This window comes from Sebastes fasciatus, chromosome 12 (assembly GCF_043250625.1).
Source record: "Sebastes fasciatus isolate fSebFas1 chromosome 12, fSebFas1.pri, whole genome shotgun sequence".
NCBI classification, from domain to species: domain Eukaryota; kingdom Metazoa; phylum Chordata; class Actinopteri; order Perciformes; family Sebastidae; genus Sebastes; species Sebastes fasciatus.
In genome coordinates this window covers 27394590-27418786 of record NC_133806.1, presented here as the reverse complement: position 1 = coordinate 27418786, position 24197 = coordinate 27394590, and the positions used below count along the sequence as shown (strand labels likewise).

General features: G+C 40.2%; 3 protein-coding genes across 5 annotated transcripts in view; all 3 read right to left on the bottom strand.

The window, feature by feature from the left end:
* Positions 1 to 645, bottom strand: part of LOC141779609 (dolichyl-diphosphooligosaccharide--protein glycosyltransferase subunit STT3B) — a 68329-nt gene extending 67684 nt beyond the window's left edge. The window contains exon 1 of the mRNA XM_074654503.1: positions 29 to 645. Coding sequence (XP_074510604.1) covers positions 29 to 312 — 284 coding nt within the window. The 5' untranslated portion in view covers positions 313 to 645. The remainder of the gene's footprint in view (positions 1 to 28) is intronic.
* Positions 1 to 24197, bottom strand: part of tgfbr2b (transforming growth factor beta receptor 2b) — a 233139-nt gene that overhangs the window by 147185 nt on the left and 61757 nt on the right. The window lies entirely within an intron of this gene.
* On the bottom strand, positions 7695 to 23664 carry LOC141779613 (acidic amino acid decarboxylase GADL1-like). Of its 3 annotated transcripts, XM_074654508.1 has the most exons (16): positions 22629 to 22648; positions 22424 to 22514; positions 21731 to 21876; positions 21182 to 21308; positions 19969 to 20059; positions 19754 to 19863; positions 19490 to 19605; positions 17446 to 17525; positions 16592 to 16646; positions 14863 to 14979; positions 12756 to 12820; positions 12563 to 12644; positions 10917 to 11116; positions 10673 to 10724; positions 10451 to 10540; positions 7695 to 10260 (listed from the first exon to the last, which is right to left on the bottom strand). In XM_074654508.1, the coding sequence occupies exons 3-16, from the start codon at positions 21869 to 21871 to the stop codon at positions 10087 to 10089; spliced, it is 1500 nt and encodes a 499-aa protein (XP_074510609.1). In that variant the 5' UTR covers positions 21872 to 21876; positions 22424 to 22514; positions 22629 to 22648; the 3' UTR covers positions 7695 to 10086. The 3 variants fall into 3 exon arrangements, with proteins under 3 accessions (XP_074510609.1, XP_074510608.1, XP_074510607.1); XM_074654507.1 differs by lacking the exons at positions 22424 to 22514; positions 22629 to 22648 and adding an exon at positions 23643 to 23664; XM_074654506.1 differs by lacking the exon at positions 22629 to 22648 and having other exon boundaries at positions 21731 to 21873; positions 22424 to 22606.

Genomic DNA, 24197 nt, shown 5'->3' with positions numbered 1-24197 from the left:
GTGTGTGTGTGTGTGTGTGCAGACTCACCAGGGGTCAAACTCGTGGATGATGCTCTCGAAGCGGATGACAGCGAAGAGCCTGGAGCTGAAGCCGGCCAGCCAGGCCAGGAAGAGGACGGTGAAAGACAGCAGGGACTGCCACCCGGCCGGCTGCGACAGGCCGCCGGACAGACCTCCTCCTCCTGCTGCCCCGGCGGTGCTGCCGCTTCTCTCCGCCACCGCCGTGCTGCTCCTCCCGTTCCCAGAATAGGACGCTCCGGAGTTCAGCGACGATTTGTGTTTGTTGTCGGTAACCGGGTGATGCTCCGCCATATTCTACCGTCAGTCCCGTCGTGGTAAAGCGAAGCGAGGCGAAGCTATCTGGTATCACACAGGAACAGAAAAAGAAGCCCCCCTTTCTCTCCTTTTCGCTGCCACGCTCCACTTCGCTGAAACCACTTTACACCTCCTTCCCGACGCGCCCCGCTACCCCCCAAACACCGGCTGGGACTGCAGACTCTCTAACCTTACTGCCCACCGACCTGAAACCAGATAAATAATCCCGAGGAGTCACATAGCAACGCGGTTCTGCAGCATTCTGGAAGAGTCACACATGCGGCTCGAGCAGCTTCCTCCTTCCTTCCTTGGAGCTGGATGGAGGAGGAGAGGAGGCGGGAAGCAGGAAGAGCGCTCAGCCAATCACAGTGAGACAGGTACAGACAACTCCGGGACGCAGCCAATCACAGGTTAGAGTGAATGTGACGGACAGCCTCGGCGACCAATGAGAAGAGAGCCGCCTGACCTGCTGGAGTCGATCTCTGGAGTGACAGACAGCGGGATGAGCGTATTGCACGCGAACAGCGCAGGGTCGCTGGAGTCACACGAGCCAATGAAATAAATGAATGAACACTGAAAAAATATTGGCCAGAGGGAAGAGCTGGTATGACAGGTCTATCAGGAGCGGATCCATGCCAACTTTAGGCCCTGATTGAGGCCAGGATAGTTATTTATTGAAGAAGTAATGAGCTGAGATTCCTAAAGTAGATAGAGTAGATAGCAACATTAAAGGTCCCATATCGTGCTCATTTTCAGGTTCATACTTGTATTTTGTGTTTCTACTAGAACATGTTTACATGCTGTAATGTTCAAAACAACTTTATTTTCTTCATACTGTCAGCCTGAATATGCCTGTATTTACCCTCTGTCTGAAACGCCCCATTTTAGCGCACTTTGACAGAATTGCAACAGAATTGCAACAGAATTGCGTTGCTAGGCAACAGCTTGGGTCCATGTGTACTTCCTGTTAGCTGATGACATTCACATACACCGCAACCAGGAAATAATCTGGGACACATTTACAATGTTTACATTTAAAATTGTGTCAAGGGTCTAAATATTGTATATTCGTGACATCACAAATGGGCAGAAATCATGACGTCTTGTTTCAAATGCAGAGTTTCAGAATACTGTGTGTATTTCCCTGTGGATTGAGTGTTTTGATACTTTCACAGTATTTATATAGGACTTAAGCCTGCTTTATAATAAAAAAAACTGAAAATCTCACTTTTTTATAATATGGGACCTTTAAGCCATTTGTTGAAACTTACAAGTGCTCAACAACCATGTTTGATATTCCACTTTCTGATAAGTCACCCTCAAAGGGTTTGCAACTAGCTGCTTTATTAATGGTTAATAATTTACTAATGCTTAATTGAACAATTATAAGCCATTAAAGTGGCAGGAGGTAGTATATTTTTGGCATCATTGGGCAAAAAAATCAATAATAACCTTTCAGCATATTGTAATTCAAGTGTTCTTAGAGAAAACTAGACGTCTGCACCTCCTCATGGCTCTGTTTTCAGGCTTAACAAAATCTAGTTCATTCAACGGAGGCAGCTGTCAATCACTCGCAAACTCTGGACAAACGGTCAAACTAGGCAGCGCTGATCAAATATGAATCAATATTCTGTTACTGTAATGCCTATTTCTCGCCTCAAATGTTTTCAGAAACATCTTGTAGTGTACTGTTTAGCTGTAAAATGAGAAAGTTTGTGACCCGGCAGCCATGTTGAGAACAGTTGAGGAAATGCCAAGCACCGCCCACCAGCTGGAGCACAGCCAATAGGAACGCTCTCTCTCTCTCTGAAATGACCTGTGATTGGCCAAAGTCTCTGTGATTGGCCAAAGTCTCTAGATTTTTTAAAGCCTGAAAACAGAGCCATGAGGAGGTGCAGAAGTCCAGTTTTCTCTCAGAACACTTGGATTACAATATGTTGAAAGGTTATTATTGAATTTTTTCCCAATGATGCCAAAAACATTCTGCCTACTGCAGGTTTAAATCCATCACAGTTTCTATTCTAATTTATTCTACTCTATTGTATCTCTGTGCATGCTGTGAAACAAGCCGTGTGTCTTGGTGGAACAATGAGCAGAACAGATCCACGATACTTTACTACCCTACCAGGAAACATCTTCACTGGCCCATGAAACAAAGCTGGATTCCTGCAGCAGTTTGGGGAATCTGAGACCATTAGGTCATACGTCTTGGATACAAGCAGACAGAAAAGAGAGAGGTCCTGTTAAATCCTGTACACTCTCAAAAAAGAAAAGAGGAGAAGGAGAGTCCAGAGATAAAAGAGATGCTTGGGGAGGATGATAATTCATTAAGTATCTGCTGAAGCAAACGGGAGGCTGTCTGAACAAAAAATACATTTTTGGAGGCTGTAATGAGGTTCACCTCCGTGCTGAGCAGAGTCGGCCCTCTTGAGAAGAATGTTCGGAGAACAATGTGCACGACTAGCCATTGTTCTGAGGTTTTACTGAGAATAGAGGATCTAAACATTTGTGTCTCTTTATCTGTTCCTATTTCTGAATCGTTGTAAATGATTAGGCTTCTGTGTGGAGTTTGCATGTTTTCCCTGTGTTAGCGTGGGTTTTCTCCGGGTTCTCTGGCTTCCTCCCACAGTCCAAAGACATGCAGGTTAGGTTCATTAATTGTTGACTCTAAATGTCCCGTAGGTGTGAATGTGAGCGTGCATGGTTGTCTGTCTCTATGTGTCAGCCCTGTGATAGGCTGAGGGAATACCCCACCTTTGCCCAATGTCAGCTGGGATTGGCTCCAGTGACCCAAAATGAGAAAAGCGGTTACAGATAATGAATGAATGATCTATTATTTTGCTAACTTTTCATGACGTACTCTTTCGAAAAAATCTTTCCTCAGAACAGTGAGTAGAATGAGTAGATATTGTTTTTTCACATGTGCGGATCAGTTTCGGGTTTCATTCTCCAACTTCCTTTTAAGTTTCGCTTAACCTCACAGCTTCCTGTGACACGGTTGATCTTGATATCCTGATTGAAAGACTAATTATTCAGTTGGTCTGTCGGGCCGTGCTGTTCACCGGCCTTCTTATGAAAGCCCTGAAAACCTATTTTCTCAGTCAGCACTTTACATTGAGTGATACGGTCTCACAGGAACAAAGTATTTTCTGCCAAAGGTTTTTGTTATTTCAGATGACTGGCCTATCAGTTGATGTTAGGCTTATCAGTCTGAATTTTTGTTGGTAGTTATAGCACACGAGTCCATGTCTGCTGTCCCTGGGATGGTTGGGACAGGATTGTTCCTACCTTGTTACAAATCAACAAAAACAAGATAAAGGCTTTTCCTAATTGAATAAGACTTTTTTATTAATTTATCTTAGTAATTTATGAACACAATAATTTTAGGAATGTTTCTTTTTCTCAAAGAAATATGCGAACAAGTGATACAGTAAATATAAGGTGTTCAAATTTAGACTGCAATTTTTTTCAATGTAAATAATTAGGGCTGTTAATAACGCATTAATGCAATCAATCATTTGGAGGTTGTAGCAGACTCAGAGTGTCATGCCATGTCATACTAGCTTGTCGGCAAACCTGCGTTAAATTTTGGCGAGGAAAAACTGTCATGGCCATTTTCAAAGGGGTCCCTTGACCTCTGACCTCCAGATATGTGAATGAAAATGGGTTCTATGGGTACCCACGAGTCTCCCCTTTACAGACATGCCCACTTTATGCTAATCACATACAGTTTCGGGCAAGTCATAGTCAAGTCAGCACACTAACACCCTGACACATGTTGTTGCCTGTTGGGCTGCAGTTTGCCATGTTATGATTTGAGCATATTTGTTATGCTAAATGCAGTACCTGTGAGGGTTTCTGGACAATATTTGTCATTGTTTTGTGTTTTGTATTTCCAATAATAAATATATACATATATTTGCATAAAGCAGCATATTTCCCCACTCCCATGTTGATAAGAGTATTTATGTTACCCACAGTATATTTAAATCATCAGCTGCACATTCCTCTCTCCTCTGATAATCCTCCTATAAACAAACTGTATTAATTTGTTCCTTTCTTATAATTGAATAAAGACGTATGTACTTGTAGTAGGTGTTAAAAACCAGAGACGGGAAATGGGTTCACACTTTGAGTCACAGTCAGGAACCTATGAGTAATTTTCTGATCTTATCTTTAAAAGAGATGTCAGTAACTAGGGCACACATTACCCACTTGGCGCGTGAATGTGGTTCATATCCGTGCATTGAGCTTCTTTAATGTCTTTGTCTTGGTGGCTGGTTGCACATGCATTTTAAGGTAAAGCAGTTTATTTTTGATGAAGTGTGTTGTGTAGATTGCCTTGCCTCTGTGTGCCCACCCACGAGCGAGGAATAGAAAGAGATTGAGGACATTCTGTTGCTAATAATAACAGAGGCAAAATCTCAAGTTTTCTCAGAGCAGAATTTATCTCCAACACTAACTTCCCCCGCATAAATTACCTTGCTTTTCTTTTGCGGTGTCTGCAAAACGCACACACAACAAGCATGCACACGCAAAGAAACTGTGACATACTGCTGGTGAGATGAGGTAGGACATTTTAAGGTTGACCTGTATCTTCTTGTATTAACTCAGCTCTACAGATGATATGCACGGTAGCGCAGTTAAAGTTGTTCATGTACTGTACTTTAGCAGAAGTCAACCAAACTAATTAAAGTGGGGTAAATGTGTGTTTGATCTAGTGGTTAAACAATCTAACTGCAAACGTCCTGTCTTCATATCTTACACATCTATAACACTGATAGAGAGTTCTGCAGGAAACAAGATAAAAGTTAGCGATCATAGATTGTATTTAAAGGAAGCATAGACTGAGGAAGTATGTTCTGTGGAAATAACACCATAGGTTTCATTTGTCACATCAGGTGGTCGAGAAATCTTCTTGTTTTGGCCGTTTCCAGTTAAAACCAAACCTATTGGAACTGAGATTAGAAAAAGTGTCAGTTTCTTTATGAAAATTTGTTGTACATCCCCTGTGGATTTAATGCAAATTCTGAATTCCCCCTATGCAGATTACCTGCATAGGGGGAAAAAAGACATAAGACCTTAAAGGGGACATATCATGAAAAACTCACGTTTTCAGTGCTTGTGCTCATACATTTGGGTAACTGGAGTGTCTACCAACCCGTGAAATAAGACGACCCAGTCAGTTGTTAGTGTAGCTGTCTATCACAAAACATGTGATTCAACAAGCCAATCAGATTTGTCACACCTTCCTATGTCTCATGCAGTCTCATTAGAATACACCGCCCACAGCTTGAGAACTACCTTTGCAAAGGTGCACCATGTTTTTCTCACAAGCCAATCAGAGCAGACAAGGGCTTTTTTTTCAGGAGGGGGGCTTAAGCTTGGTTTATGGTCGCCGTAGTGAAGCCAGCGCGAGGTGCGCGCACCAGAAAATGACTTCATCATGGCTTTCGCGTGGTGCGTGAAGGCTCCGCAAGTTGTCGCGGTGGTTGGTCGTGCACCTCCGAATTTTTTCTAACTACGTGCCGACTGCGCAAGCTGCGTGTTTTCATTTCAACATCGACGCCTTCGAGGGAAGACTGGCCGAGCAGGTTGACCTGCACAGACATCTCTACAACTGTTCACTGAGAGACCACAGGGACAGTCACATGAAATAGGCAACACACTGACTGGGGAAAGAAGAGGCATTTTGCTGCAGGCTGTGAAAGAATATGAGAGATTGTTTTGTAAAAGCTAAAGGCCTCATAGAAAGAGTGGCGACCCGAGGGGAAGCACCGAGAGACAGAAAGTAATTTAGACTTGGAGGTAAGCGACAGTAATAATTACAGTACACAAATTCAATGTTTGGCGGTAGGTACGTCGGTGTTTAGTGTTTACTGCTGTTGTCAGGCAGCCTACATCCCTTTCCGTTAACACTCATTGACTTCTTGCTTATCCACAGAATATTTTGTTTGTACACCTCCTGGCATTTTGGAGCATATTACAACGAACAATGCGCTGAGCATAAGCGAGTATAAACAAAGCTTGACTAAAACAGAGTGTTTCAGACAGAGGGTGAATACAGGTATATTCAGACAGACAGTATGAGAAAAAGAATGTGTTTTTTGACCATTAAAGCATGTAAACATGTTCTAGTAGGAACCCAAAATACAAGTATGAACCTGAAAATGTCCCCTTTAAAATAATGTTCAAATATCATCCATCACACCTTGCAGGCCCATTTCTGGTAGCGCCCATATGAAGAGGTCGATAACATGCTTAAAGAAGCACGCCATGAATCACCATTGTACTAATCCGACATTACATGTTTTACCAGTGGCAGCTATTAGAGTAGTTAATGAAGTGGTGGAGAGTGACCTTTGTAGCTAATGAGACAAATTCATTCATTTGTCATTTCATTCATGTCTGCATTGTGCACTCAGATGCTGCAGAATGGGCGACTGTTGTACTACTGAAACTCATGACGCAGTTTGTGGCGAGCTGAGTTCCTGCTGCTAACACAGTGGTAAACCAGTCATGCGTACGCTTAAGTGAAGGTGTGATAAAGATTTCACGGTTTCAGTTGCGTGAGATCACTCATCCTGTAGAGATGTTGTAGTTTGAATCAGATTTTAACACCTACACACGCCTGTTCAGCCTCACTGATTCTACATATATACATCGTTAATATGTTAATATATATGATAACCTTTGTGTTTTTGTTTTTTTTCCTTGGTTTAATAACCTTTAACCTTACCCTTTTCTGACATTGTAAAACCCGTGGGTTTGCTTCCTTAAACGTTGTTCCCACCCCAAAATGCAATATTACACCCACTTCAGCTCACTTGATATTACAACATAAAATATATATATATTTCATATATATTTATTTATTTATTTATATATTTATTATTTATATATTTATATATTATTTATATATTTTTTTATGCATATATTTTATATATTTGTTTATATGTTTGTATATTCATTTATTTATTTATTCATTAATTTATTTATGGGAATGTGTAGGGATCAAAAAGACTGTACAGTATAGTACCAGGAACCAATTTCTGGCTTGCACATGCACTTCTGTGATGCAGTACCATTTTCAACCACCTGATGGCAACCTAAACTATTTGCTTTTTGTTTTCACCATGGTCAAAGCAAGAATGTTGTCTGAATGGTAAATGATGCCAAGATGCACCTATATCTCAGTTTGTAGAATCCGATACCGGTCCGATACTAGTGTTTCATTAATAAGCTGTATGCCTCACTGGCAACATCAGGCTTGACTTAAACATTGTTTTCTTAACTTTGTAAAATATATTTTTTTAATTTTATTTATACAAATTTAAGTTTTTATTTATTATTAAAATAATACATCATACACCAGAAACTTGGTAAAAAGTCTTTAAAATTAATAGACATTTTTATTTATTATTAAAATAATAAATATTGGTAAAAAAAAACTTCAAAATTAACAACAATTCAAGTGTAAAACCTTTTAATGCAGCAACAAATTGGTAAAAATTTAAGCAGGAATTACAATTCCAGTATATAATGTATATAGTATATATACATTTATTATTTGAGTCAGTATCGGCCCGATATGCAATCCGGTATCGGTGCATCCCTACTTTTAAGTATTAATGTGTATTAGGATAAAAGCTGTAATTTGTATTACAGATAGTATACATTTCCATTTTACACAATATGCAAATTAACTGTAACTTTTCTAAAATAATAATCTGCTTGCTGGTTTGTTTTTCCAGATGACATTAATTACATAACTAATAATGATTTGAGAAGTTAACGTTTTGCCATTATGGTTATTTCTTGCAGTAGTTTATTCTCGGGGTCCCCAGTCGGTGTGTTAAATATGTTGGTACGATGACGGTTATGATCCTCCTGATGGGTTCATCAGCTGGATTTGTACACACAATGATGCCTGTGCTTCACTGTTCTTGTGAGTGAACATGTAACGTCCCACCCATACACAGCAGCTGGCTGCAAATGCAAATGCACACTGTGCAATAAATAGACATTGAAAATAGAGAATTCACGGACCAGCAGCTTTGCTCAAATCCCCTGGTTTTAGAGAATCGTTTACTGTTATCTGTGTTAAGGCAGATAATGCAAAGAGAATTATATTAAGGCCTGATTCTCTCCTGTGGAACCATATGGCTTTAATGAACCTACGGGTCTGAACCCAATCCTGTAATCTACATTAACCCATGTTTCAGCAGCATTGGCTATATTGCTTCATTAGATCAAATGTGCTGGATAAGGCTCGAGCATCTGTGCTCTGAAAGAAGATTAACAGACACTAACGGGAAATGATTTAGCTTTTTGCTACAACCACACTTGATGTGTATAAATTAGGGCTGTCAATCGATTAAATCATTTAATCATGATTAATCACATGATTGTCCTCACATTTTTTATCTGTTCAAAATGTACCTTAAAGGGAGATTTGTCAAGTATTTAATACTCTTATCAACATGGGAGTGGACAAGAATGCAGGGTATGTAAAAGAGTAGCTGAGCATCTGTAGTAGACAGAGAGAAAATAAGATATATGAAAATATATGCACTATGAATGCACTGAATGTATGAATAATAATGTTGACTATGGTTGAATTAAGACTAAAAACAAAAGAGGACACGGTTAAAATGGTTTGCAGCTACACATATTTTTTAAGGCTGTCAATCGTTTAAAATATTGATCTATTTATATATTTATTGTGATTAATTGTACATTTTGTATCTGTTCAAAATGTACTTTAAAGGGAGATTTGTCAAGTATTTAATACTCTTAACAACATGGGAGTGGACAAATATGCTGCTTTATGCAAATGTATGTATATATTTATTGTTGTAAATCAGTTAACAACACAAAACAATGACAAATATTGTCCAGAAACCCTCACAGGTACTGCATTTAGCATAACAAATATGCTCAAATCATAACATGGCAAACTGCAGCCCAACAGGCAACAACAGCTGTCAGTGTGTCAGTGTGCTGACTTGACTATGACTCGCCCCAAACTGCATGTGATTATTAGAAAGTGGGCGTGTCTGTAAAGGGGAGACTTGTGGGTACCCATAGAACACATCTACATTCACATATCTGGAGGTCAGAGGTCAAGGGACCCCTTTGAAAATGGCCATGTCAGTTTTTCCTCGCCAAAATTTAAAATTTGGAGCATTATTCAGCCTCCGCTAGTATGACATGGTTGGTACCAATGGATTCTTTAGGTTTTCAAGTTTCATATGATACAAGTATCTTCACTCTAGCTTTAAAACTGAGCCCGCTACAACCTTAAAAATGGCACGTTGTGTTAATGCATTAAAGTTAGTGGCGTTAACTAATTTGCGTTAACGCGTTATCGCGTTAACTTGACAGCCCTAAATCTACACAACACACAATCTGTCAAAATGAAAAAAATATATAATAATTCTATGTAAATATGCTCATGAAGCAGGTAAAATGCAAATATTATAAGACAATTTGAAAAAATGAGTGAGCAATATATATTGTGTGTGGTATACTTGGCATTTATTTTAGTTACTTGGTACTAATCTGTAAAATTCTGACATTTATTTAGGTTGGGTGGTATTTGTTTGTGGACAGAAAAGCACATTTGTAATCATCATCATCATAACAATCACCTTTGTAAAGCCTCTAGTCATTATGGTTCATGCATTTATCAATACTAGGCTACTACCCCTTTACACTTGCTCTAATGTAGTGAGAAGAAGTCAATCTTCAGATGAATGAAAAGACACATCACAAATCCTTTCCCAGGTCGTGTATCTCATCCAGGACAAAGTCCATGTCCTCCCTGCTGACCTGAGGGCTGATGACCACCATCCTGAAAAAATTGGGCTTGTCATGATGGATCTGGTAGCCCACCATCATACTGCCCTTCTTCATCATGCGCTCTTTCACCACCGGGGCCACCTAAACAGGACGAGGGAGGGGACACTCCAATGGCTGTCTCACACTGTATTCAGAAATGGACTGGTGCAATTGTTGTTAAAGGACGACCCGCTCTATCATCTGAGCCCCCCCGCCCAAAAAGAACTGAAAATAGTCCAAATTTAAATAATCTTCTAATGCCAGCATGTTAAAATATCACTTCATTACTTACAGTGTGGAGTTTTTTCCAGAGCTCAGGGCCGTCTGGAAGGTTCCTCAGACTTGGTGGAACATACCAGAAGCAAACATTCGCATATTCAGGCTGCAGGAGGAAAAGTTCAAAACACCTCACTGTAATGCTTTTACAGTATTTTACTGATAAGCCGGGAAATTAGCCAAATATCAGACTGAGAAATTCTGTTTTTTTTGTGTGTGAAATTGTGCAAAAACTTACTTCCATCAAGAGATTGAACCCTTCTCTTCTCTTGATCTCTTGTGCAAGATATCTGCCAACAAAACACATTTTGCTTTAGAATATCACACTAAATAGGGTTCAGTTGATTTTCATGTCTAAACGGCATAATAAATCTATAGCTGTCTGGGGCCCTTTTAGGGGTTAACAAAGGGCCACTTTATTTTTCAGCTCACAAATAGCAAATAACTTGCTGTCGTCCACGTGTCGGTCTCCTCAGACTAACCTGGCCATGGCGAGGGCTCTGTCCACCCTCTGCTCCAGCTCTGTGGTTCCCAAAGCCTTCCACATGAGCCAGAACTTGAAGGCGTCCGGCTTCCTGCTGCACTGGAGGGACTTGTCCCCGGTGTCGTAGTTGACGTCGTAGAACTTATCCTGCTGGAAGAGGTAGGAGGCCCGAGCAGCGTGGCAGCGCTGGAGGAGACTCTGAGGGAGCACCAAGAAACAAGAATGCCTTATACAGCATCTATACATTTCAAAAACTTTATTAATTTGTTTGTATATTGAAATTATACTTTAATATTGACACCACAAAGAAAATATGAATGGGGTACCCGTCCTCTATATATATATATATATATCGGCAGGATACTGAGGGCAGAGACAATCTCATTGGTTTTGCCCCTTTAAAGGTCCCATATTGTAAAAAGTGAGATTTTCATGTCTTTTATATTATAAAACAGGTTCTATATGAATACTGTGAAATTATCAAAACACTTAATCCACAGAGAAATACACACAGACCGTATTCAGAAACTGTGCGTTTGAAACAAGCCTTTAGAATTTCTGTACATTTGTTATGTCACAAATATACAATATTTAGACCGTTACACGGTTTTAAACGTAAACATTCTAAATGTGTCCCAGTTTATTTCCTGTTGCAGTGGATGTGAATAACATCAGCTGACAGGAAGTAAAACATGGACCCAAACTGTTGCCTAGCAACGCAATTCCGTTGAAATGCGCTAAAACAGAGCGTTTCATACAGAGGGTGAATACAGGTATATTCAGACAGACAGTATGAGGAAAATAATGTGTTTTTTGAACATTAAAGTATGTAAACATGTTCTAGTAGAAACACAAAAACTAGTATGAACCTGAAAATGAGCACGATATGGGTCCTTTAAAATAGTGATTTGTTTGAGTATTTGTTTTGTTCTTTTTGCCCCAGTTAATTAGTTTTCGTTGATTTATTTGAGTATCAGCTTTCACCATTTTGTTTGTTTGTACCAACTGGGTTGTTTGTGTTTATTCTGTTTGGTTGTTTAATTCTTTTTGTATTAGTTTTTTTTTTCCTTTCAGAAGCTTAGAGTCACTTTGTTGGGAAGCTAGGCACCCATGGTGAGATACCTCCACCTATTGCATGGGAGTTAAGAGCACTGGGACACAAATAGACTGCAACATAGTTTTTGCTGTAAGGATTGCTGTGAGGTTTGCTGTGTTGCACCCAAGGTGAGTAGGTGGTAGCACCCCTGCACCCTCCTCAGTGTAGTCTGCCTCTCCAATAGTGGCCTCTGCTTAGTTTTGTTTATTTTAATTTTGGACTGGCAGCTGTAATATTTTAAGGTCACATCATATTTTAAATTCAATATTAGGTCTTTTTTAGATATTGTTAATATAAAGAACCATTTTAATAACCCCATATTAGTTTGTGTAATTTTTTTTTTATTCTTATTTAGTGCTTTTTATTTGATTAATTCCAATAAAATATTTGACTTCTTTTGCAAATGCGTCTCTGCCTCATATGCAAGGTTTTGTTTAGTATTTCCTGGGGTGCAAGTCCCCAGGTAGCGTTGTTGGCTTGTCTACTTTCAACTTTATGTCCCCGCCACTCTTGCCATATACACACAAGTTAGATGACCTTCTCTTTACCGTTTTGTCCTTGACCAGGAAGGCACAGCACTGCAGACATGCCATCAGCATCTTGTGAGGGTTCCAGGCCACAGAGTTGGCTCTTATCAGACAAAAGCAACACAGCAGAGGGAGGATGAACAGTCAGTGTGTTATCTCGACAGGCATCTGAACACTAACAGGTCTATTGCTTTGATGCGATCAAACTGCTCACCTATCGATGCCCTTCAACAAGTGTTTATGCCTCTTAGACACCAGAGCTGCTCCTCCCCAACAGGCCTGAGCAACAGGGAAGAGAAAAGAGGCGTTTATATTGATAATAGGACACAGGGTCGGCGCCAGAGTGTTAGGGGCGGACGGGCAATCAGCTTTGACAGGAGGGGCATTTTTTTCACCTCATATAGCCTTTTTTAAGTGTATCTTTAACATTATCATGTTTCATGAAAGAAATAAACTGACAGAGAGGTGTATACATACTGCCACTTATGCGCACAGGCGGATAAGTGGATTTTGTGGACATGCTGTTATGTCCACAAAATCAGGTTATAAATCAACACCTTGTCCTAACTGGATGCGAGCGACCGACTATCTCGCCGCATCGCGTAGCATCTGACGCTCTCTGTCCACTGAATACGTTAGATCTGCACTTCTGTTCCGTCATGTAAACAAACCACGTACAGATCAGCTGTGAGCTCCAGATCAGACTGGAGCTGGAGACGTAACCACTTAAAAGATGGGTTAGTAGTACTTGTTATCTTCGTAGTCTAGCTAAGTCTAAAAACTGTCCTTAGTTTTTATATGTCCACATCCTGTGGGTGTCTCAGCTCAGTTAGTTTCACTTCCACTGAGTCACAAAGCCACCGGTCCCGAGTTCAACTGCCAACAGGTTACCACACACAATAAGAGTCACTTGTTGGATGGAGAGAGGTTTAGTTCTGGTTTTAGTGAACATCCTTATGCATTTCTGCCTCATTATGAAAAATAAATATAAAAAAGTAAAAAATAAATAAATGAATAAATAAAAAAATAAATGCGAAAATAAAGAAATCTATTTTTAAATTAATAAAAATAAATACATAATTCTTTATGCATTTCTGCCTCATTATAAAAAATAAATGTAAAATAAATAAAGACATTTTTAAATCAATAAAAAGAAATACATAAATAAATTAAAGGGAACATTAAACAGAAGAGTAAATAAATAAGGGAATAAATACAAATAAATAAATACAATTAAAACAGTAATATAAATTTATGTCACATTTTATCAATTAATGGCTACATTTATTTTTAATATTATTTTTGCTACTTTTGATGACATTTATTTATTTATCGAGTCATTTATTTATTTTTGATTTTGGCAGGCTCTGTCCTCCATATCATTGGTGTGTTTAGTTGCATCTGTTTACCTCATTATTGTATCCTATGAAGCACTTTATAAACATTGTTTTTAGGTAAGTGCTATAGTCCTGGGTGACCCCGAGGCGTTCCGAGACCAGACCAGACCAGATCTATAATCTCTAAACTCCTAAGGCCAGCCCTGCGTCTTGCCAGTGCCAGGGTTAAAATGCACACACACAGGTGCCGAGTTACAGTAAACAGGGAGTTAAACAACACATTAATCTAACAGTCTGACTGATTTCTTCATAACTATAATTTAAGTCAATAAAGACTAAATGTGGATGTTTCGCTCACCAGTTGTTGTCCCTGCTCAGCCTGCTGTAGTGTAACATTAGTCCATTGTTTTATTACACAATACTGAACAGAATAATCCAGACAGGTAGAAAAAGTAAGATGTGAAAGGAGCACAGGATGCTTTTTACTCTCTTGGTCCTAATTGTGCTTTAATGCACCAGGTTTGTAGCTTTACTTTCTCTAATTGTTTTCTATTGAGCTAGATTTAAGAAAAATAAAAAAACAAACACACAAACGTTATACGCAAACTTTGACAGGTAGCTCGTAATTAAGTTTCACTAGTGAACTTTATAACATATAACTGCGAGCGTCAATGCCTGTGCTGAAAGTGTCAGTAATCAAGTTAATATTTTCATTTACATCCAGGACAACTGACCCGGTTTTCTCGGCTCATTTTATCTAAACTAATCAGCCGTTCCTCTCAATATGAGTGACAGGAAAAAATAGGAACCGTGTATCCGATAGAAGTTCAGACAAAACGTCGCTGTGCAGCGCCGAGAGAATTCAACTGAGGGGGCACAGTGACCTTTTTGGACGGGCCTGGACCCCCATGGCCCGCCTGTAACGCCGACGCTGATAGGACACGATGATCGGAGATGAATGAATGAATGAATGAATGAACTCACGTCCACATGCAGCCACAGGTTGTACTTCTCACAGATGTCTGAGATTTCCTCGATGGGATCAAAAGCTCCGAGCACCGTGGTCCCTGCCGTGGCGTTTACCATGAAGGGCACTGCACCCTGAACACATACACACCAAGAGTTTTTCTTAATGATGCTGCAAGATACAGCGGGTAAAATAAGTATTGAACACGTCACCATTTTTCTCAGTAAATATATTTCCAAAGGTAATATTGACATGCAATTTTCACCAGATGTTGGTAACAACCCAAGTAATCTATATATACAAAGAAACCAAAACAAATAAGTTCAGAAATAAAGTTATGTGTAATAATGTGAAATGACACAGGGAAAAAGTATTGAACACACTTACTGATATTTATTTAATACTTTGTACAAAAGCCTTTGTTGGTAATGACAGCTTCAAGACGCCTCCTGTATGGAGAAACTAGTCGTATGCATTGCTCAGGGCTGATTTTGGCCCATTCTTCCACACAAACAGTCTTTAAATCTTGAAGGTTCCGTGGGCCTCTTCTATGAACTCTGATCTTCAGTTCTTTCCATAGATTTTCAATTGGATTCAAGTCAGGTGACGTTTCATCTTCATCATCATGGTAGATGGCAGCAGATTTTTATCAAGAATGTCCCGGTACATTTTTCCATTCATCCTTCCTTCAATTATGTGAAGTTTGCCAGTACCGGATGCTGAAAAGCAGCCCCACACCATGATGTTCCCACCTCCAAACTTCACTGTTGGTATGGTGTTTTTAGGGTGATGTGCAGTGCCATTTGTCCTCCAAACATGGTGTGTATTATGGCATCCAAAGAGTTAAACTTTGCTCTCATCTGACCAGACTATATTCTCCCAGTATTTCACAGGCTTGTCATAATGTTGTGCAGCAAACTTTAAATGAGCTTCAACATGCTTTTTCTTCAGCAATGGAGTCTTGCGTGGTGAGCGTGCATACAGGCCATGGCGGTTGAGTGCATTACTTATTGATTTCTTTGAAATAATTGTACCTGCTAATTCCAGGTCTTTCTGAAGCTCTCCACAAGTGGTCCTTGGCTCTTGGACAACTCTTCTGATAATTCTTTTCACTCCTCTGTCTGAAATCTTTCTAGGAGCACCTGGTCGTGGCCAGTTTATTGTGAAATGATGTTCTTTCCACATCCGGATTATGGCCCAACAGTGCTTACTGGAACATTCAGAAGTTTAGAAATGTGCCTGTAACCAATTTCATCAGTATGTTTTGCAACAATAAGGTTGCGAAGGTCTTGCGAGAGCTCTTTGCTTTTACCCATCGTGAGATGTTTCTTGTGTGACACCTTGGTAATTAGACACCATTTTATAGGCCATCAGTTGGGACTGAACCAGCTGATATTAATTTGCACTGACAAGGGGCCGGATTAATTTCTAATTACTGATAGATTTCAGCTGTTGTCTTGGCTTTCCATGCCTTTTTGCACCTCCCTTTCTTCATGTGTTCAATACTTTTCCCCTGTGTCACTTCACATTATTACACATAACTTAATTTCTGAAATGATTTGTTTTGGTTTCTTTGTATGTATAGATTACTTGGGTTGTTACCAACATCTGGTGAAAATTTCATGTCAGTAGCACCTTTGGAAATATATTTACTGAGAAAAATGGTGACGTGTTCAATACTTATTTTACCCGCTGTATGTGTCTCTTTTCAAATGAAGACCTGAACAAGTGAGATGGCTTCCTCACCTCACTTTTGACCGTCTTTATTTTCTCCTCCAGAGCCGAGGGAATCATCTTCCCTCTGAAAAACACACAAAATAACTCAGTTTGTGGTAAAAGAACTAATGAATGAATGGATCAACTATAAATATCTACTCCATCAGTAAGTCAGTAAGTGAGGAGGAGCAAGTTTTAATGAATTAATGTCTTGACCTTGTTCAGACCTGGTATTTACATGCTTCCTGGGTGATCGGATCAAGTGTGGACAGCTCTAGGTGCAGGTGTGAACACACTCAAGAGAAACGCATTGAGGATGTACTGGGATCCGATCACTCAGACCAAATTCAGAGGTGGTCTGGGCCACATATGGCCACATTCTTTTAGAATGATGTATGTGTTGCATGTAGACACGCATGTTAATGACAGGTGTGAACAGGGCCCTTGAGTTTAAGAGTTGTTCAACTGAATGCCATTTCCACAGGAACACAATGGGAGATGGGTTACATTACAAACTGGCACTAGTCAGGCCTCTCTGGAACCTGGATATCCAATTCTCACTCCCAACTGGTGAAATGCCACCGCCTACTCAGTGCCTCTCGGCACTGGAAACTGATGCTCTTGCGTTATTTTTTGACAGACTAGGGACGGCGTGTCAATATACGCTCGTTACATGCCTAGTGTCCTTTCAAAATAAACTTCCATTTTCACAGGAAGTTAGGTTTAGGCAACACAACCACTATGTTAGGGTTAGAACACCGCAGGGTTTACATTGGAGTTAGTTTAAAGCCTGGTTTGTCACAAATGGCGGTATTTGACGAGTTGGGAGTGATAACGGGTTGGGATATCAGGTAGGATTAAAAAGCGTGTGAGAAGCCATTTACCTCTTGTCAGATGGAACCAAGTAAACGTTCTTAGTGCCGATGCCAAGTAAACCTGCTGCTTTGGAAATGGAGTAATGACTCTGAAAGAGATAAAAGAGCAGGAGCCCATAAACCACAACACACATCAGACATCACAATTGTTTTAAAGGGACTATTTGTAACTTTCAGAAATGCTTGTTAACAGTGACACCTGTGGCCGTGAAATCAACGAAAGTCAGCGTCGGGCTTGCGCTTGCTCGCTCTCAATATACCTGAACGAGCGTCGCTCAAAACAGTGAGGCGACACACGTCAGCTAAAACCACAATATCACTCTATATTTCAGCTGCTTGGCAGGAATGTTAGCTGACCAGACGAAGGTCTCTCCATGAACATGATTTAGATCTGATCCTAGTGTTGGCTTTTCCTGCCTAAGTGCAGGCTGAGGCAGCGGGGCTCTGCAGCGTGTCTCCCTGCTCTCTCCGTCCGCAGCCGGAGAGAGCAGAGGAGACACCGGCACCCGGTCGGTAACGAGAAGACAACGTTACTCTCTGCACAGCTCCGTCACTTCACAAGACACGGAAAACCTCTGTTGGTCTGGAGGAGCTGCAGCAGTTATTTCTGCACAAACGTCCCCTGTGCATTCACTAGATATTCTCAGAGCTAAACTAACTCTTCTGCAGTGTGTAGTGAGCGCGCGTTCACGCCTAGAGGTGGAGGACGCGCGCGCTGTCTGAGTGAAGGAGAGCAGGCAGCGGAGACGAGGCTCCGGCCACACGCGAGCGCGCATATGCGAACGCGCATGTGTGCCGACCCGCTACATTTATACGCTTAAAAAGTTACAAACAGTCCCTTTAAGACAAAAAAAATAATATTTTTATTGTCATAAATGACTGCATTTATTATAATATTAATAAACAATTGGTCCCTGATATTGTTGGCTTTAAAGTGTTTAGTCAGTTTCACTACAATTTACACTTTTATTAACAAATAAGTGCAGATGAAAAACTGTGAGAAAGAGAGTTACAGGGGGGAAAAGTGCATTTCTTTCTTTCTTTCTTTATTCGTTCATTTATTACCTCAATGCAGAAAATGTGGAAGAGCGCCCACCGTCATTTAAAAAAAATATATTGCTATTACTTTTTTTACAGGGCGACCAGCGCCTCCCAGAAGGTGGCTTCCTAAGCGACCGCCTATATGGCCTACGCCCTACGCCTTAAGCCCTGAACAAGTCTGTCAACAAAAATATATGCATGAGTATATTTATTCAAACACAACGTCCAAGGTAAATATACTCACACATAATAGATCTAATTTCTATTTCAGCATATGAATCACTATTTAGATAGTGGGTCAATAAGGGCCTACTACATCCACTAGTAGGTTTTATCATCTATTTGCATGAAAGATCACTGAAAGAAGGTATAAAAGATGTCGACAGCGACCCCTAGCGACTGTAGTAATTCAAATTACTAATACTGTAGTATAGACAGCATTAAACTCCATATGAGTAGGACGTTGGGGGTGATGGATGGGACACAAAATAAGGAGTTCGCATTTTGTGTGAAACCAACAACATGTTGTTGTCTGTGTTCACAAGTGTTAAGTTTTATTTTCACTTTTGATACATAGTTATTTTAAGCCAAAACACAAAGTTTTGCCTAAACTTAATAGGTAGTTTTGTTGCCTAAACCTAAAGAAATTGTAGTTTCGTTGCCTAAACCTAAAGAAGCCTTTTTGTTTTTGTTCAAAACGTGATGTTTCATTCAGTTTTACAACATGTTACACGCCTATTTAATGGCCTGATAACAGTCGAATTGGGTGCACTAGAAGACAGATTTCTTCTGCTTAATCATGCAACTAAGTCATTCACTCAAGATTTGTTTCTACGAAAGATCGGTTTACCAAGAAAATAATTCTAAAATGAAAAAAACAAGACACAGTCAGACAAAATGTACCTGTTTAGTTCAGAATGTCACTTTGTGTAAATCTATCTTGACAACAACTAACTACAGTTTCTCTCAAATACATGTCCTCTTATGTTTGATCACTTCCTGTAAAGCCTACCTCCTGTGTTGTTAAGATGACCAGTCGAGGAGCAGCAGAGAGGCCGAGCACTTTAATGTCAGGGCAGTGATGAAACCTGGCTAAGTTCACAGCGTACATGTTGGACATTGAGCCACCTGAAAGAAAAACAGCACACAGGTGTTGTGTTAAAACAAAGGTGCATTGAGGTCGAGGACCCTACAGACATCACATTCTAGGATGAAATGAATAGCGAACAATAAAACAGAGGCTGGCAAATATATGTATTGATCAGTGACCGTATACCTGCATTAAAGATTCCGTCTCCTCCTTCCTTCCATCCGATCATCTCCATCATCTTCCTCAGCACAGCATCCTCCATCAATGTAAAGACTGGAGCCACCTCATATGTGTACCTGATGGAAACCATATATTCACAACATTATGCCATTTCATGAAACTTTTCGTTTAACACATTTACAAGAATCACTTACTGCTTATTACAATGAGTTGTGACTCACAGACTGGGTTTGAGAGCCTCCGTGATGAAGCTTGCCACCAAGGAATAGGGCTCCATGCCAGCATACAGCTGATTGAAGAAACGAGGATGGGCTACAGGGATTACAGAGAATAAACTGTCAGTTGGAGATGCTGCAGTCCAACAGCTTTTAACCCTCTGAAACCCCCGCCGCCGATCCCGGCCGACATTACTGTCTTTAAGAGGCTGTAGCATGCAGTTTGTGATAATCACAAGCAGTTTTTTAAATGCAGTATAAATGTGTTATTTTCACCTTTTCTAAAATGGTGTATTTGAATATTTCTGCATACTGGGGTCCCCAAACATCCAACCATACATAAATTGGGTATCACTGTAAAGCTGAGACTCTTGTGGATCCAATGAGCCCAACTGTATTCATGTGTGATGATGTTAGTCCCCATAGTAGCCATTTCATTTTAGTGAGACCATTTTTTTAAACTTGACCTCACTGTATAAATTGACCTGTGATGACCTCTAGGATAATCACTTTAATCAATTTATCAATCATCTATTTTTTATCCCATATCAAATTTCAACAAAAATGCTTATTCTTGGTCTCTGGAAGGGACTTTGACATTGGATTACTCAAAAAGTACACAGTAAGAGTACTTAATATTATTTAAAGTACTTCATAGTGCTTGTGCTAGGAGTCTAAGAAGTACTAAGTCCAAAATTATCAGACTTATAAACTACTTATGTAAGATTTATTTTTTTATTCCAGGTCAATGTTAGACAAAAAGGCTTATTCTTAGTCTCTGGAAGAGACTTTGGCATTGGATTACTCAAAAAGTACACCGTAAGAGTACCTCATATTGTTTGTGTGAGTAGCCTAAGAAGTAAGAGTCCAAAATTATTAGACTCATAAACCAGTTATGGAAAAAATGTGTTTTATCCCACTTCAAATTTAGACAAAAATGCTTATGGGTCTCTGGAAGGGATATTCACATTTGGATTACTCAAAAAGTACACAGTAAGAGTACTTAATATTATTTGTGCAAGTAGTGTACTGTGCAATTAGTTAGTCTAAAAATAAAAGGTTCATGAAGTACTTATGGAAGAAATGTCTTTTATCCGACGACGATGTCACACTGTTGCTGTTACATTCAGTTGAGCACCACTTTGGCAAAGGAGACATTTCTTGAGTTTGACTCCTTAAACAGAGTCATATTTGAATTCTTTAAAGTCAGAACACTTACTGGTCTTGACGCTGTATCTGATGGCATCTCTGCAGTGCTGCAGGATCTTGGACTCAGACTCTCCTTTGTCTCTCAGCTCAAGGTCCAACAACTCCTTCAGCTGCTCGGGGGAACGCCACTCACAGACCTGGTCAGCATGGACAAACTGTCAACGTCAGCTAATTTATATAGGGTGTTTCTACTCTAGAGATCCCCCAGGACACCATCCGCCGACTCAACACGAGCATGCCTAGACATTGTCAAGAGTGCATAAAGGCACACGGGGGCCATACACACTTCTGAGTCACATTATGAGTTGCCGTGATGAAATTCACGCAAGTTGGATGAGTCTGTGATTTAAACTTTTAACTTTGATTTTTGGTGTAATTTTGAACCCAGCCCTAAATGGTTTGATGATTTTGGTTTCCATTGACCGTTGTGACGTAATTTTGTTCTCAACAAATTATACAATGTACATCAGTAAAGATTTTCAACTTGAATAAAAGGTTACTGAAATCTACATTACATGGCCACAGACAGCCACAGAGGAGTAAATAATTCCATCTTTACCTTTTCTCTGACATCAGTGGCCTTCTTCACGGCCTCATCCATAATCATTTCCATGGCTTGGTGGATGAAGGTCTCTGCTGCATGCATGTCCACACCAGGGACATCAAGGACATCAGGGATCTGGCTTTCACTGCAATCCATCGCTACTAAGTGGAAAAAAAAAGAAGTAAGGTTTTGAGGTGGTGGACCCTGTGTTGGAAAAATACAAACATGTGCACATTCCTAAGGTCATGACAGGTGACCCTCATTGCCCTTAAGGCCTATTTCTGTTTCGGTGTCGGTCAGCTAGTCAACGAACTTGTAGAGCCTATTTGAGGAAAAGTAACCCTAAAAAGGACAGAAGTGTCAGTCAGACAGACAATGTGAGATATATGACTGTGAGCCTGCACGCAAGGGTATAAATGTCACGAAACGGAGAGCCTCTGGGCTCTCAGCCTTGAACATTTATGTTGATGGTTGTTTGCCCACTTGCAAGTGTTTATTAAACCTTTAAAATACTTTCTCTTGATTTTCGAGTCCTTCTTTACAGAAATTGCCTCCACAACCCTTACCACCAGGAAGAAAACCAGCAGGATTGAGGTGTACAGCGAGCATGGTGGAAAAGTGAGCAGCAACAGACCAACCAGGATTTCTCCAGAGCTCAGGTTTTTACTCGTGACTATAGATAAGTTACAAAACTCACAAAACTCTCACCAGTGGTAAGCACGAAGATGGACAACAAAACTGGGTAACATGTGCAGCAGATTCCAGGATTGAGGTGACCATAGACCGGATTTCCCCATTCCTTAATATTTACATATACAACATACAAATGATTATTACCTCATACAGATTAAATAATATGTATGATAAATGGAAGCAATGTCAAAAGAAAGCCAAGACAAGCAAACCCCTTTACCACACCCCTTCTCTCTTCCCTGGCACTAACAAGCTAAGTGAAATCAGCTGGAGAGCTGTGTTTGAAGTTTAAGGTGTGCCCCATGAAAACACCCACCCGGAAGTAGGCCTCAAAGAGAGAGAGAGTTCCTAGAGGAGTTCCCGAAAATAAATGCACAACATAATAACCTGAACTTCCTGTATTAGTGTATATGCAGGAGACCCTTCTGACGCAAACCTGCACCATTGTGCCACTCCCAACATGGTGTTAAAAAATAAGGCAAAAGTGAGCATGGCTCACATACCCCCGCTCACTGCTAGACCCCTGCTAAAGTAGGGCCAACGCTTTTGCCCTTTTGGAAAATTTCAAAAATGTTGGGCACCCTGGACTTCTAACCCCCAAAAGGCACAACTAAACCACACTGTCAACCATCATACCAAATTTGAAGTTCCTAAGTTAAATAGTTTTCGAGTTCTACTCCGGAAACGAAATTGATGTAGAAAAAAATCACAGTTTTTGGCCAAAATTTCAAAAAGTTTGGGCACCCTGGACTTCTAACCCCCAAAAGGCACAACTACACCACACTGTCAACCATCATACCAAATTTGAAGTTGCAAAGTTTAATAGTTCGAGTTCTGCTCGGGAAAAGAAAGTGTGACACGCGAACGGACGGAAGGACGGACACGCAGAGCGCTATGTACCCCTGACTACGTCGTCGCGGGGGTATAATAACATAAAATAGAATAAAACTATGCTGGCTGCCAGAATCTGTTTGTTTCGGTCTTCTGTGCAAAGTGTGCACATATTGCAGTCGGACTGCAGGATTGATATTATATCTCTATGGTGCATCTCTAAGATATATTACACTGTAAATCTAAAAATACATCACTTATTCTGTCCTCCAGTAAGTTCCTGTAGTAGACTTAGCAGAGCAGTATGTCAGGCCAGCTGGGCTGTATGTTTGTAAGTGAAAATGATTAGAAGTCGTCTTCCTTACCATGCAAGTGTCTCTCCGTGGTTGAGGCTATTTCTCACCTGCAATGCTGCTGTATTTCGTCCCTGAAGGTTATTGCACAATTACAGCGAGATGTCTTCATTTATATGAAGAAGGACTCTCCTGATGTCATGGAATTTCCCCACAACTTTGGATGCTCACCAATCAGGAACATTTGCATGACCAAATAGAATAGCTCACTCAACTTCTGCTTTTTATTTCTTTGCCTGATTAGCATATGTTTTTCTTAAAGAATATCATGCATTCAATTTATTTAAGACTGACCTAAGACAAATATCCATGTGACTATTCAGACACGCTATCTTCAGTGTACCAATATATTATAAAAATATTCCCATCAGGTGCAACAATACAGCAGTTGTTGGACAATACCCATCAATTACATTGACAAAAATAAGGATCTAAAAAGGGTGCTGCCCTGTGAGAAACCTGTTCAAAGGCAACATGTGTCCACGACAATTCTAGGAGAGAAGTCAACTACAAGTCCCAGAGAGCATTGCTATAAGAAACATCCAGTCATATCCTCGGTTTGCTTTTTGGGAACCATGGGACTCTAATGGATTTCGGGCATGTGT

Bases quoted from the DNA above. Each gene is read 5' to 3' on its own strand.
- LOC141779613 (XM_074654507.1), bottom strand. From the start codon at position 21,871: ATGGATTGCAGTGAAAGCCAGATCCCTGATGTCCTTGATGTCCCTGGT. The intron at 17,526-19,489 runs GTAGGCTTTACA...TATCTCTTTCAG, and splicing joins TCATCTTAACAACACAGGAG to AGTCATTACTCCATTTCCAA. The intron at 11,117-12,562 runs GTAAAGAGAAGG...GTGCTCCCTCAG, and splicing joins TCCTGGTCAAGGACAAAACG to AGTCTCCTCCAGCGCTGCCA.